General features: G+C 34.1%; 1 protein-coding gene across 1 annotated transcript in view; it reads right to left on the reverse strand.

Moving 5' to 3' along the window:
* Positions 1 to 5048: 5048 nt before the first annotated feature.
* Scp2 (Sarcoplasmic calcium-binding protein 2) overlaps positions 5049 to 17080 on the reverse strand; it is a 56112-nt gene continuing 44080 nt past the window's right edge. Inside the window, exons 6-7 of the mRNA XM_076119999.1 lie at positions 14883 to 15095; positions 5049 to 6072 (exon numbers count right to left, since the gene is read on the reverse strand). Of these exons, the coding sequence (XP_075976114.1) occupies positions 5962 to 6072; positions 14883 to 15095 (324 nt within the window). The 3' untranslated portion in view covers positions 5049 to 5961. The remainder of the gene's footprint in view (positions 6073 to 14882; positions 15096 to 17080) is intronic.

Raw genomic sequence — 17080 nt, forward strand, 5'->3', positions numbered from 1 at the left:
TGTTTATTTTAGAAGTTATTTGTTGAAAAAATTATGGTAATAAATTGTGTTTTGGGATTTGATAGTTTATGCTTGTTTAAAATGTATTTGTTCTATGATGCTGTTGTTTTATAATTTGAATTTTGAAACCGAAAATTTATTGCTCTCTAGTCTCTTTAAGACTTTATAAATACATGTAATATTTTAAAATATGTATATTATTATTCCAGTTTGTTATCATTTAAAGCGACATCTGGATATAAACTTAATATTTCTTGATTTACAGCATTGCATCATTTATTTATATAAAATTGACAAAAATACTAAAAGTATATTTTTACGCGAAATGGAACTTATAAATCTATCCATCAACAGTACTACATGTGAATAAACAAATGTGTTCAGAAACTATAAAAACAACATAGTTCCTTAATAAGCTTAATTAACCCTTTAAAACTTCTCCCATTAATTCTCTCAAACTATCACATCGTAAAAATCTTCTGTCTAATAAACACAGAGTATTTACTCGAACAATATCCATAATATCTAACGTTTCATTACACATTAGCCGAAGTTTGTAGCACGAGTGTAACTTACCTTATTTATTTGTTATCGTCATAATAGCCGCGGCGTAGTAAAGAATCCTCTAGAGACTTGCGATGCTAGGCCAGGCGCAGACTTGCAATTTGTCTGAGTATGCAATAATAGTAGAATTAAACATAAACCCTCTTATTCATAAAAATATATGAAGTTATGAAAGGCTTATAAAGAGTTTTGTTTCTTTCACTCCTTACCGCAATGAAAGAGAGAAAACATATTTTAGTAGTTTTTTAACTAAAATAGGTTTATAGTGTGTTTATGAATAAGAGGGAAAGAGTATAGAGGAAAAAGTAACCGTTACATTGGAGAACCCATTACCTTACAGTATCAAATGAATTCATTCGCTAACCATATTTTCTTCATTAAAGAACAAAGACTCGCTAGTCAATATATCTGACTGTAAAAAATGCTCTATAGCAAATATACAGGTTTTTCGAGCTACGCTGAGTTGATTTACCTTTAATGTAAAAGGCAATCGCTGATATATTTCTCAAGAAGAGCTTGCTAGCTTTATAATGCACTAGTTGACACGCGCAACTTTGCTTGCGCCATATAAGAGAGGATGGGTCATAATTTTCCTCGTTTTGTAACATTTTTTACTGGTACTCTGATCTCCTATTGATTGTAGCGTGATGTTATATAGCCTATAGCCTTCCTCGATAAATGGGCTACCTAACACTGAAAGAATTTTTCAAATCAAACCAGTAGTTCCTGAGATTAGCGCGTTCAAACAAACAAACAAACTCTACAGCTTTATAATATTAGTAAGTATAGATTAGGGTTAAAACCAGAAACTTCTGCAGTATTTCCATCGCTGCCACAGATATCTAGATTTTTAGACTCGTCAACAGACCTGATAGTCTACTGAGCAGTAAATAAAGACGGCATGATGATGATTTGCAAATAAATCGTGATCGGCTTTCAAACAATAGAAAAATCACAGTAAAATACAAAATAACTTCACTAACTAAAGCCAATCGTACATGTCATGTCAATCAACCAATCAATACACGAACAGTTGACCGAAAAAATAATTGCAAATGGATTGCGAAACTAAAATATTGAAGCGAAAACCGTGAACTCGCTACAACTAACTTTGTTCACGTGGACTGCGTTTTATATAGGTTTATTTCTATAGTACAAGTTAGTAAAATGTGGCCGCGGGCTGACGAATGACGGTCTGACTTCATTTAAAATCGATTTATTTTATTTCAACATGGAGACTTTGATTTTATTGTCATATTCGTTTTTTTATATCCAGAAGGGCGATTTCCTACCGCTAACGACAAACTTTGTACCCCTAGTGGAAGCCGCCGCCGCTCGAAGAAACTATTTTTGCAGTACATTTTCAATGTAAAACTCTCGATATCAAATAGTGCCGACTTTAGAGAATCGCGCTACTGTTTTACCAATATTCTTCTATGTTTATCACACACATATTAGTCGAAAGCGTAAATTATACCTTATAACATACGTCTAGTGGTAGTAAGTAACGTTAACAATTTTATAATATTGTGTATTAAATTGCATATATGTATACGTACATAGTCAGTGAGTACAATCGCAAGTGTACAAGCAACTCAACAATGAGCATCTACGAATACTAATTAAGTAGAGCGAACAGTCTGCGAGGAACATTAGCGGTTATCTAAGCTGTACTTATACTGTGTATTACTCTGAAAACGAACTAATTTCATAAATACGGAACATTGTACTGTTACTGTAGGCTAAAGCCGACTATTTACAAAGTTGCCTTTAAATGGGCTGGCTTAAGAACTGAAACTTACTTGCTATAGTAAGATGTTAATTTGAATGTTGTAAGTCTATATTTCTTTAATATTATTGTCTGGTAGATATCTATTGTTTAAATTTAAAAGAAAATTTAAGATTCTACAATTCGTTGCTGTTCGTTAGTCTCGCTAAAACTCGTGAACGGCAGGACCGATTTGGCTAATTTTGGTCTTAAAAGGTAAATAAATTTGAAAATGCGCGGTATTAAATAAAAACAAGAAAGCGGGAGCAGAGCTACGAGGGTAAGCTAGTACCGATTAAAAAAACGATTTCTGAAGTAAGCAAAGCAAACGTGAATTAACCTTTTTGAGTCTTTTGAGTATCCGACGAACCCGTTCGATGTCCAGGTCGGACAGAGTGCTATTGGCCTTTTCAGATACTTATTATTTCAAACTAAAAATATTAAACCCTAATATTTTAAGAACTTTACAGCTAATCTTCACTTATCTTGTTAGTATCAATAATCAAGTATTAAACAACAAGTCTTCCGAAACATGGGTTTATCTGCCAAATGGAAACAATTTATCTTCGTAAACACAGCTTAAATTCAAGTGCCAGTTCAGACCGTTGTACTGTGTGCATAAGTTATACATATATGTGTGTAGGTATGAGTAGAGAGCGGTAACGAAGTTGAACCGTGTCGATCAGATCTGTGAGTTCATTACCGAATTTCTGCCTGGATTTGGAGCTAGGTAGATAAGACTCTGCCTGAAATAGTTGATTTTAGATGTTGATCAGTGGGAAATGAGGAGCACGTGGGATTCTGATTTGTCATATGTGCTTAAATGGCACATGGATAAGTCAAGGTCCAATGATTCTTGAAAGGTCATCTATCAAATCCAATCTATCAATTATAATTTCTGAGATTTGCCATTGCTTTTGAAGACAAAAAATGTACCACTTCATGTAGATTCAATGTGCAATAGTATATTTTGAGAGTTACGTTTATGTCTTGTTGAAAAAAATATTAATTTAATCTCATTTATATACTTACTAATCATATTATAATGCCCTTAGCATCAAGAGCAACAGATCCGAGATCCATCTAGAATTAACTTTGTAGAAGAACAGTATAGAGTTTTTCTTTACCAATAAAGTACGTCTTCTTACTTTTAACTCCAAAACAGACACCTATTATTACAGATCAATTTACATTATCATAACGTCAACCCATAACGCTCAATATCGATTTCTACCACGTCTATACCTTCGGTTTTTCGCCACACATGTTCAACACCACATGGACGCTTTATAGCCGGTCCCAGCCGATCATTGTCATACAAATGGAGCTCAAGATGATTTGTCTTTGAACAAATATGGAGAATTGCCGATTGAAATGTAGGTGACAGATGGGCTATAAAATTTTTGGGTAGAGGTCGAATCGTTACCTTATATAAAACTTATATAAACCTATACTTTAACAAAAACTAACTTACCGGGTACAATAGTTATAATATACGTCTTAAGATTCTTGTAGTTTTACGTTCCTGCAGGATAGGGGCTAGAATTTGTATAAAGACAGCATGTGCTTTGATACAAATGGGTAGTCGACTGGGTTAACAAAAAATTATTAAACTCGTACTCGTAAAAGATTTTCTAAAATGCTCAGACTATGTAGCGTTTTTCGTAAATACTGTTTAAATTGTAATTGTTACAAACTGAAACATTTTATTTAACACTCATTTGATACCACTACGTCGCATTTCTATACTAAAATGCGTATTTGACATTTCATAAAAAATAGCTGATTTCACTTGTAGGCAACTACCCTAATATTTAAGGGTCTCAATTCTCTGGGTAAGAAGAGTGTAAAGCAAAATTAACAGCAAAATGAGGTTTAGTTCTTAGCTTACATTTTGCGAAAGCTTTTGCATTAATGCCTAGAACGTGAAAGTTTTTTATTATTTAAACGTTGTTCACGATCCTTTTTAATGATAAAATATTATGTTTTATTTTAACTCAATTTATTCATAGATACCATGCCCATCTACATCAAACAAAGGCGGATTATAGTCTAATTCACATTGAAATATTTCTCAAAGGCGAACCCAAGGAAACCCAATAATAAATTTGTAGTTCCGGTTACCTAATTCCCTATTCATGGGCCCCATGGGTACGATGTCGGCCCTTCCATGGGTTACCTTTACGAATCATCTCTCCCTTAGGACAATGGCGTCGTATATTTTATTATACCACTGTGAATGAAAGGGTATTTCGTTTTCTGTTGTCAGCAGTTTCTATTCCATTGTTTGATACTTACTTTTAGTTTGGATACTTACGATTCCTGTAGTGATGCCAATTGACTCAAGTTTATGTCAATGTTATAGTATACTTCTAAGTGTCTCCAAGCTATTTGAGCATCAGATAGTTATCGTAGAAGGATGCAATCAGAAAGTAGATGCAGTTTAAAGGGCAGTCGGTTGACTCAAAATCGTTCACAGCGACTAGCGTTAATGCTCAAGTTGTTTGTAGGCACTAGTATCAATAAATTGGAACTGAAAAAATGAGAAGTTTTTTAGTATCTGCTGTACTTTCATACCGATCAATATTTTTTTCAAGAATAAATAAAGGTATTTCTTATGTAACGTTGTTCGGTCCTGGATTAAAAAAATACTAAAGTATTTTTGATTGTGTTGGTAAGGTACTTAAAATATACTAAATAAAAAACATCGTATTATTTACATACATTTAATCATTGCCTATTATATCTATAGTATAGCGACTTAACAAGATGAAACCTCGATAGATTCTGAGAGCACAAAACATTGGACTAGAACAATATTAAAATCTTTTATTTAGAAACACAATTATAAAGTACAACTGTTAAAGGTACTAGACAATATAAGGGCTACTGCGTTAACGACCAACAAGATTGAAACATCATACATTGAAGGTTATATTGAAACAGACTTAGCAGTAACCCTTGCCGATCCAGCAATAACATTAGAACTCTTAGTAAGCATTGAGAACAGCACATAAGTTGATGTAATTCGGTCAAACCCGCCAGAGAAATTTCAAGATTCGTTAGATATGACTACTAGATATGCTATATAATAATGAGTAAGTGAGTAAGTCATTCGTTGTAAGTATCTAAAGATTGAAAAGTACTAGTAAACTTGAGCCTTAGTCTTAAAACGTGAATTTGAAATCGTTCCACTATTAAAGAGAAATATGTAGGAATTATTCTATTCTGAACACATACACACGTTAAATGAAAATTTTATTATAAAGCCGCTGATCCACGGGCGAGCGTCGATGTTAACTGGGCCAATTACAAGATCTGTGCCAGACGGGCCTTTTGAGATTCGGATCTGGCGGCACGTGAATGAAGTTCGTTATCCATTGATTGTCGTTAACAAGCAACCGAGACGTTCCGCGTTGTAGCTCGTCAATGGATCAAAAGCCGAGATATCGACACACAAAGGGGTCACGTGCTATGGCATCGGAAGCTTAGCTCCGTTCGCCGGTACTAAAGCCGCCTTGAAGGACCCCCGTATTATAATCTATTTTGGAATGTTAGACGGTTTGCGAAATCTTCATTCTCCCACTGAGTTGTGGTTCGAGGTGTGATGTGAACATCGCTTGTGGTGTTTAGAAGCTAGTTCTGCCGAATATAAAATTGCCGGGAGCGTTGGGGTCCTCGGTGGAGAAGTACTCCTTCCATAGCTCCTGGAACTCTTCCCATGACACGCTGCTCTTACCCTGGGGGAGAGACAAATAAATGAATTTGTGCTAAAATGAAACTCAAGACTTGCTTCATCAGTACATACGCTTTGTAACTGTTTCCTATAACATTTTACCTAACATGCTAGCTTGTTATAATTTTATTCCAGTAGCCGTATTTTAGTCGGGTCTATCCCACTAGTCCCGTTGAGTTGTCCCGTGACGGGACAACTGGCACTATTTTGTCCCAGTTGTCCCGTGGCGGGACAAGTGACACTGTTTTGGTGCCAGTAGTCCCGTTGCAGAAAAATCACGGGACTAATGGGACAGAGGGAAGGGTCAAATCAACTGGTTGGTACAACAGGTACTTGGTACTTTGGTAAGATAGCAGACGTTATGCAAACTAGTACATTTTAACGAGGGTAGATATCTCAAATGGAATATGCACTATACTTGTGTCGATAAATTGTAAAACCAAAGGTATTTAAACCTATATCTTAGTAATAATACTCAAAGTGTACCCAGGGATAGTTACCGGATTGTGTCCCATTACATCTTTGTTATACTAAAACTGTCTCAAAGGGTCTCTGCGAGTTTGCTTCGTGCGTGGGGACGCATGCCTTCCAAAAGTCCGGAACTCTATAGTCCCGAGATGGAAAGGACAAACAAATAATATGATATTTTTTGTTTCTTAAACGTGTTTTAGTACATTCTTACTTAATTTCTAGTAAATCAGTTGAAATTATATTACAAGTTGAATTGACTTGAGTGTTTGAGCTGCCCTAGGGGCCTGTTAACATGACATTTTTGGTTTCCTTAATATATTATGTTTTTTCATAGATATAGACACTCTTGTCAATTTAATTATTAAGTGTAAAGCCTAAATGGTAAAAAAAACTTGTGAATTTAAAGTTTACAAAGATAAGCGTCCAATTCACCATCTGCTATCTTACCAAAGTACCAAGTACCTGTTGTCACACAACAACTCAATGGAACCAGTTGATTTGACCCCTCCCTCTGTCCCATTAGTCCCGTGATTTTTCTGCAACGGGACTACTAGCACCAAAACAGTGTCACTTGTCCCGCCACGGGACAACTGGGACAAAATAGTGCCAGTTGTCCCGTCACGGGACAATTCAACGGGACTAGTGGGATAGACCCTTTTAGTCACTACTACAACACTACGATTACCGGGTAGCTATCGAAAAATGTTGTATGACAACCGGTTCAGCGCCTTTAGCGGACGTCGTAGAAACTATTTTAACGGTATATTTTAAATATCAAACTCTAGATACACGAAAGTACAGACTGTACAGAATCGTGCTACAGGATTCGAAACCAGTTATATTTTTTCTTTCGATAACTAAATCTTTACCAAAACTTAATTCACACTATTAAGCAACACATATTGATTTCAGTTTTATTACACGCCCATTATTCATACACCTGTAGGAAACATTAAATATGAATCTCCAATATCAATATAAAATACAGAAATTAATTTTAAACGAGAGTATTATCAACAGCGGTATAAAGTCCACATAGTTATTGTATGCACTTCATTCAGTTGTTTGTTCAGTAGCACTGCTGATACACACGTATTTTTGAAACTGGTATTTTGTAGCGAACTATTTCAATTTAGTCGTTTATATTTCAATTTAGGTCATCTGGTATTTAATAATTTTGGGATATGATATTGTTGGTAATGACTTTGGAAGTAGATATTTGTAGATGTAAGGATGTGAATGAAGCAAAGGAAGTTTGTAAGGATCGTATCCAGTTGTGTTCTCTAGTCTCTGTAGGCGTAATCTTATATATGTATGTATATCTATTAAATCAGGTCTCGAATCATTTTGCGGGTTGGGTTAAATGTTATATACTAGAGTTTTAAAACCAATGCTATATGGACAGTGGCGTGTTACCCGTCAAAACTTTCTAAAGTTAATATTGTGTAAATATTCGTTTCTTTTGTCAATAAACAATACAGAAATTTATTTTAAACGAGAGTACTATCAACAGCGGTATAAAGTCAACACTGTTATTGTATCCACTTCATTCAGTTGTTGGTTCAGTAGCAATGCTGATACACATTTATTTTTGAAACTGGCATTTTGTAGCGAACTACTTGAATTTAGTCGTTTATATTTCAATTTCGGTCATCTGGTATTAAATAATGTTGGGATATGATATTATTGGATGTGAATGACCCAAAATGAGTTTGAAAGGATCGTACCAAGTGATGTGTTTTTGGTCTCTGTCTAGACCTAAAGGGCGTGATCTTATTTATGTATGTATATCTATTGAATCGGATCTTAGAATCTGTTACAAGATTGAGTTAAATGTTAATATATAGTAGAGTTTTAAAACCAAAGCTACAATAATACCTTCATTTTACCTCTAAAATATGTCTTAACCTATAGAAAATTTTGAAATATTATTCTTTAATATCAATATAAAATACAGAAATTAATTTCAAACGAGAACACTATGAACGGCGGTATAAAGTCAACTTTGTTATTGTATGCACTTCATTCAGTTGTTTGTTCAGTGACTGCTGATACAAACGTTTATAACTGCACGGCTTTTAATGAACACAGATATTTTTGAAACTGGCATTTTGTAGTAAACTATTTAATATAGTCGTTTAAAACTCAATTAAGGTCATCCGTTGCAAAATAATTAGAGTTAAGTATTGGTTGCAGAGTAGGTATTGTTAATTATGTATGTTTGTAATGAGTGTTAATAAGTTTTCAGGCTAATTTTCATATCACATTAACTTCAAGGAAAAGTGACAACTACCCACAACCCACAACTACGAAAGTTTCAAATAATTATAATATTTATAAAAATGATTTCTTCACACACAAGTCACAACTCACTAAAATCCTTAGAAATTAGTCAATACTTCAGAAAAATATTATGTAAAACACTTCGAATGGTATCTTTCACGTATGAAATATCGAATAACAGTCTGAATAATATTTATGTCTTTATTCTTCCATTCCACAAATGTCTGAGACACTAAACCTATTATATGGAAATCAGGACATTTGTCATATGAAACTATTATTTTCGAAGAAAGCCGTCTAGGTCATATATATTACTTTTGCCCAAAATTGTCATGCGACCCTAAATGGAGAAAGAAAAAGGTAGCAATAATTCATTCTGTGCCCTATTTTTCTAATGTTCAATTTTTTTACTACGATGATATTATTAAAGTGGTAAAAATGTGGCCACCAGTCTGTACTAACCGCAAAGACTATGGGTTTGATTCTCACAAGTAGTAAAATATCTATCTGAAGGTTTTGATGTCTGTAATTTTGATTGTGATGTTAACCACGATATCTGAGGAGAACTGAAAAATGATACTGTAGACAACATAATCTCGCCAACCGCAATATTTAAAGTGAACAGTATAAAAATATACTTTTGAAAACATAATCTTGCTATCAAAATTAGAAAACCATGTTTAGATACATATTAGGTCGGGGAAAAAGTCTTTTCGCATTATAGTCTGTATGAACTTGTAATAAAATCTCTTTGGCTTCAAGAATCACAAATGAGTACACGGCTCATTAGGTTTCTTTTAGTGAGATTGTGAGGTACCCAAATATCAAGCATTTTTGTGTAGAGAAAAGATTTTATTACAAGTTCATACATACTATAATGCGAAAAGACTTTTTCCCCGACCTAATATTTTCCTATTCCTAATATAGCAACTCTAAAAAAAACCATCAAACGATCCCTCAATTTTCAACTAACAAACCCTCAACGACTACTCATTACCATAATCTAAATATCAATAAAACATCAAACAAAACAAGTCTAAACAGATACCTCGTAAAGCGAAAACAATCTCGTGTGTATAGACTATCAATTTGTAAAAGAATATCCAAGTGCGGAGAATCAATGTAACTGGTGCTTACAACCAATGTTTATGAATGGCAATAAAAGTAGAAATATGAATCAGAATCACGCTATTGTGCTCATCGCTTATTTTAGCTGCGGTTCGAAATATTAGTCGTTCGTAAAGGTATATGAGAAATGATGAAAGCGATGATAAACGGGCTATAGAGAGTATTTTTATTTTATTTATATAGACTATAGGAGTGTACTGTGTAAGGGTATTTCTATATTTTGGACGTTTTGGGTTTGTTTTACGTAAAAAGGTAATGAACATAGGTATGTTATCATTCTCAGACCGAATTTTCGGAAAACGTCTAACCTATAAAATATGATAGAAATAACTGTACTGCGGCCTGTACTGGGTATAGAAATTGAAACCGACTGTCGTTAATGACTCATATGAGTACAATTTTCTAAGACATCAAAATAACCATCGCTAAATATTTTTTTGAGCTTGCTGTTTTTTTTTATACCTACTATGTACATTTGTTGCTCGATAACTTTCGACACATGTGTATCTTGTCATAACAAAAAACATTAGGTATTGAAAAAATGTAAATCATAGTCAAAATACTCTTTTTCTAAATATTATTTTTATTTTAGGTAAATATCCGTTCAATTTCCCATCAAAATATATTTTACTTCTTCGCAGTGAAAATATTGTCGTAATCAAACGGTATTTCAGTCTTAGAGTAGATATTATGTAGTCGTAACATTTTATAGTTTTTCATTAGGTTCTCTAGACTACTGACATAAATCAAGGCATAATATTTTACGGCCTTTTTCACTGAAGGTTGTACATTCACTTGTTTAACGCACAAAACATCCTTACAATAAGATAGTTTGGAAATAATATAGACATATTAAATGTATTAATTCGTATTGAACATTAATAATGATAATATTTTGATTATTTCTATATTTTATGATGACAGATTATAATTATTATATTTATCGTAGTGCTCCTACGCCGTAGCAAGTAATAGCTACGTCGTAGCACAGCTACACCGTACTATAATTACAGCTGTTATTATTTGTAACCTTTTCGTTAGCCTACAATTATACTTTTGTATGTTACAAAAAAAGGGCACTATTTTATGTATATTTTTTTCATTTCTATCCATATTTTTTTTGTAATGATCTAATGTTTTATGACAATTATGTAACTAAATATAGTATGTATACTCTAAAGGTTTTACGGCGAAATACTTATGAATTGTGAGTAGATAGTACTATTTTTATCTTTCTACAAGAAACATAATTTCACATTTCTTACAAACTTGAAAGATATCCCTCGACAAGAAGACATTGAAGCTCACTACGTTCATAATATAAGTAAGAAACAATTCATTTCGTCCCTCACGCAGTCGTAAGCTGACTCCTAATTAAACTCAGCTTAGGGGCCGAACGACCCTTAAGATTTATGATAAACGTTCTGCCTATTTCCTTGTACAAAACACTTGGAATTGTTGCAAACGTTTAGGTATAAGATGTTTTGTTTTGTTCTTAGACCCTTGTTCAAACTGTCTGACTCATTAGGTTATATAAGGAAAGGTTTGCTTACGGATGAAAACCCTTTTTTATTTGAAACTATCTTTGAATTGTATTTTAACGCGGCTTGTATGAATCAAAATAAGTATGGATTTCTGTTTTTGATCTACTGTTCAGAAACTAAACCAACCGTCTGTTTTTTCTCGTCCGTTTTCTGTTCTGTGGACGCTTAATTTTTTTATTAATTCGTTGTTGTCCCAATGCTGGGCAAGGGTTTCTTTTCAAACGAGGGAGGGGTTAGGCTTTGAGTTTACCACGCTGGCCAAGTGCGGGTTGGGTGACTTAAAAAATATTATTTCAAATAATGATGTCTTTATATTAGTAAAAGATAGTAGTTATTTTAGTATTCTACCATTTGCTGAAAACGTTGTCTACATATTTTTGTAAAATTTAAAACGTCCAATTATCCGTATCCGTAATTTGTTACCAACATTTGTTGACACAACATGTCAAAAACCTATGTCGCTCCTTGAATACAAAAGGGCCACAAATCGAAATCTATAAATTTTACAGGAGAGCCAAAACAAATTTTTGAAACTGTTTTTTTATAATATTTCATATATTTATTTATTAAACATAAGATGTTAATATATCATTGGATGCGTATTTTTTAGCTCTATCTTTCTACAAAATAAACTTTGTAATAGCTGTTACCTATTAAGAGAAAAAAGCATATAAGTCCCTTTTGCATTCAAAATTTGAACCAATATTGTGAGAAATATGTCAAAAATTAAACACACTTTTACAAATAAAAATGGTTAATTGTACTTTTTTGGTAAAAAAACCGTATCAAAAAGTTTAATAATAATTACTAAGTAAAACCATAACTGAATAGACCAGGAAAACATTGTATTAAACAATCTAAATTAAAAAATCTGAACTTTTTATTAAGTAAGTAAAATTATTGAGATCAACTTTGTGCGTAACTTTCATTATTTAGTAAAATTAAACATCAATCATCATCATCAATCAATGGGTAACGTGACGAGTAGACTGAGTGCAGCAGGAGTATTAAAGAAATAAGATAATAGAAAAGGTTTTTGAGTTTTATAAGCCTTTATATTTAGCATTCGTGGATTATTCCAAAGCTTTTGACAGCATTACTCATTCCGCCATAGAATCATCACTCCATCCAAGTCCTACTTAAAGATACTATGTAGAATCGAACCTTCATACATCAAACTCATCAAAGCAATAGACAACAATATCATTCAAAGCGTGAAACAGGGAGACCCGCTATCTCCCAAGTTATTTACCAGCACCCTCAGAGAAATTTTCAGGAGCCTGGCGGTGTTATGGCAATCAAAAGCATAGTTGTAAGTGGTAAACAGTTAACAAACCATTGTTTTGTAGATGACATAGTCCTCTTCTCTTTTTCGGCATCGGAACTCGAATCAATGCTCAAAGATCTGAGCACGGCAAACCTTCAGATTGGACTGAGTAAGAACCGTACAAAAACCCAGGTTATGACCAACAACACAAAACGTAGGGTCGAGGTAGACGGGCACGTCATAGACTATGTCGACGAGTACACTTGCTAGGGCCAGATAACCTCTTTTAACAACCGACGGGACAAAGAGTTGGACAAACGTGTCACAAGTGCCTGAAAGAGATCCTGGTCCTGGAAAGAGCTAATGAAGGGTAACCTTCCACTATCACTGAAGTGAAAGCTCGTCGACATGTTTATACCTACTACCCGTCCTTACCTACGCTGCCCAAACATGGTCCCTTACGGAAAACCAGAAAGAGCCAGAGAGCGATGGAGCATAGTATATTATGCATCAAAAGAACAGATCACGTCCGAAATTCTATACTGCGCTCCCAAACTCGCATAGCCGATGTAAGGGAGAAGACCGCTTGGCTGAAATGGAACTGAGCCGGCCACATTATCCATATGCATTCGGAAAGGTGGACCCGCATATCTACCAACTGGATGCCAGAAGATGGTCATAGCAGACGCGGGAGACTTAAATGGAGATGGCAGGATGACCTAGACGCATTTGAAAAGGACTGGTCGGATCTTGCCCCTGAAAGAGGAATTTGAAAGGAAAGGGTGCCTCTTTACTTTGCCTGCATCAAAATGTATTATTTTATTTTTAAAATTGTAACGAAAACTAAAATTATTATCATACCAAACGGTCATATTTCTGGCCTTCCCATTCTAGCACGCTAAAAATGATTATTTATTCCACAATAATTTAATGCAAAAGGGACGTATTTCAAAATATACCTACTGCTATATTACAAAATATAATAACAAATACTAGTGTTTGAATGCAAAACGGTCGTTTTCAGAAATATGGCACTTTTGTATTACAAAATATGGTAACAAATACTATAGTTAGAATGCAAAAAGGACGTTTTCCAAAATATGGCAGTTTTGTATTGTAAAATATAATCACATTAACTTGAAATTTTGCACCCAACACAGACATATTTTGGATTGTGGCACTTTTTCATGCAACTGACGAGCATTTGCGTTGAATCTCCGGGCGCAACTCGCAAAGTGGCTGTTTTGCACTGACATTACCTGTCAAAGTGAGCTAATGCAAAAAGGGCAGTAAGTCAGTGCAGCCATAATATGAGCAAAAATGATGGGGGTTTTTTTTTTACTATAAAATATAGTCGGTTCAGGTGTCATTTTTGCAATAAAACGATTTTCAATTTTTTTTGAGTTGTGGCCCTTTTGCATTGAAGGAGCGATGTATGTAACATTTTATCATAAAATAAAAACTAAAGACAAAGTACAGGCTACATTGTAAACTGTTATTAAAACCTTACATCAAATTATACTGCTATCGATTCCCCATCAATCACCCCGCCAGCCAATAATTACAGTGATCGGTATCCACTATCGAATTATTGACAATTTTGTCCGTCACGCCACTCGCAATTGTTGTTCCTTGTTAGATAATAATATGCAAGGGGAATTATTATGTTGAATGTTTTATAATAATTATTGGGAACAGTTCGTGTATTACAAGCAAGTTACGGTAATGTAAAATGTTGGTTATTTTAAATGTATTCTTTCATTATGTACATTATCGGTAAAGGTGATTAGGACCTTTATTTCAGGAGGATTTTTACGTACAAACAAAAAATACAAAGTACAAGCAAACTTGAAAGTACTGTCTTTGTAAATCACACAATCAAAGGAATCTGCAAATAAATCTCACTCATCTTTAAAATCCAGGCTTTCAATACTTGTGATCCCAAGCGCAATTGCATCGTGACTACCTAAACCTCCACGACATGGACTTCAAAACAAACCCGTAACTCATTGAATAATCTAAATATCACGCCCAAGAAACCGAGATATATCACTTTTCTTTAGACTACCAGACCGGTGGCCAAATAAAATAAAAAAAAGAATATGAGAAAATCTTTCCTACCTTAGCCATCTTGGTGAAAGCCACCTTACACTCCTGAGGGTCGATGCCGTAGGAGGAGCAGACGGTGGTGAACTCGTCACTGTCGATGGTGCCGTCAGCACTAGCGTCCTCCAGTTGGAACATGAACTGGGCGTACAGCTGCTGCCACTTCAGAGCCGCTGACGGGTTCTGGGCGTAGTCGTTCCACATGGACACCCATTCTTCGACAGACACCTGATAAAGAAAGAAAGAGTTAGTGGAATAGTTTGAAGAAGGTGGAGGTTTCAATTCGGCATCCATTATACGTAAATCAGTTATACTATATTTTAAACGTGCGAACTAAGTCATGTCATTTTATCGGAGTCTCCCGCTCGCATTTACACATTGTCATTCCTATTTATTCTTTTGATTATGACGTAATTAACACGTTTGTAACGGCCTGAGTATAGATTAAACGAGTACTACTGCCTTTGTAGCGCGTTAGGTGGTCACTGACTGCAAATCACGAGGAATGTTACAAGCGTGATGTTTGTCGTATGTAAGTATTAGCCAGTAAAAAAAATATTTTACGGCTAACTTACTACATTTTGAATCGAATTTTTACAGTATATGGCTGCATTTACACTGTCCGGCTGTCTACCGTTAGCGATTTTCTATTTATATGCAGACTTACTAATTTAAGCTTTATGGCACGGACATCGAAACAATACCAACATTGTTTTATATTACTCTAATATTAAATAAACCTATTATTTGTCTAGCTATGATTAATTAATTATGGCAGTGAGGGTGATGCACTAATTGCCATGATTGCTTATATTAAATGCATTTTACTTCTGTTAAATTGCGCCGATTGCGTAAAATTGACGCAAAAAAAAACAAATAAATGAAATTCCAAAAACAAAACAGGAAACTCATTTTTAGGAGATTTCACTTTAAATTGACTTATTCCACTTTCCCCTTTTCTTGCACCCCTTGAAATGAATGCCATACATTTAAAGCCGTTCAGAACGGCTTAAGTCCATTTTATTAGTTTTCCTCCGCCGTTCGATATTTTTGTCCGGAATTTCATTAGCTTAGGTAGTTTTAGGAATTTTCCAATTTGTTCAGTAGAAAAAGCATTAAAAAGATAGCCTTAGTAGTAAAACTCGGTTAGTAGGCTCTAAAAAAGGGCTGCTTTTATTAAATTTTCCAGTTGAATATTTTTAATCAACTATTGTGGACACAAAGGCTTGATCGTATCAATTGTAGGCTTGCGTCGGCTTGGATTTTTTAAGCCTGCGCCTTTTTGGTTCTATAGAATACCTTTAGAGACATTTTTTTGTTAGGCTTTTTTTAGAATGAATGAATTTTTATTTATGAATATGCTTCTATATTAGACTTGGAATGATAATATCTGATGAATATAATGTTTTTTCTGTAAAGTTCCTCTTTTCACATACAACGTAATAACATCGTCTTTGTTTTTCCGAAACTACTAAGTGCACCTCTTTTTAGTGTTAGATAATAATGTTACATTTCCTATTTCAAGAGACTCTTTCGTTTTTTGCTTAAATTTTACTTTATGCAATAATTTAGATTTTGTTGTAGCTGAATATTTATTATTTATTATTTATACTACTTATCTAATCAAATCATTTCATATAAGTATTGATTCAGATCACTTTTTAGACCTTATCGTTAAACTACAAAAATACTAACATATATTATCTCTACCCATTTCCCCAAAAGAAACTCATAACTCTTTTTCTCAAACTACCGTCATTTTCTTCGTTACATAACTTTGTATTTCAAGGCTCATGAGTAATTCTTACGAAGGTCTCCGAGGCGTAACGATTTAATCATGTTACGTGTCTGTGTTATTAAATTGTACGTACTGTGAGATAAGTACGTGTTATACTGTTCTTAATATAGTGAAGATTGTGTGGAGATATTCTTTTATAGTTTAGGCTTTTGTGCAAAGGCTGGGTCACTTTTTGTATTATGATGTGAGTTTTTGGGTACTACAATATATATTAAAATTCTAATGCGAAAGTAGCTTTCATCTTGCTGTCGTCAATGCAACAAACCTGTATTTAAAAGTAATATTAGAGACAAGATAAGTAAAATCGTTAATCTGGACTATGAGAGCGGAGTAAAAAGAGAACCCCTGTCTTATAAGGACTTTTGCCCAACAGTGATAATACAGTACCCTATTTGCGTATCGCCTCTGGGCAAAA

Source organism: Anticarsia gemmatalis, chromosome 11, assembly GCF_050436995.1.
Source record: "Anticarsia gemmatalis isolate Benzon Research Colony breed Stoneville strain chromosome 11, ilAntGemm2 primary, whole genome shotgun sequence".
NCBI lineage: Eukaryota > Metazoa > Arthropoda > Insecta > Lepidoptera > Erebidae > Anticarsia > Anticarsia gemmatalis.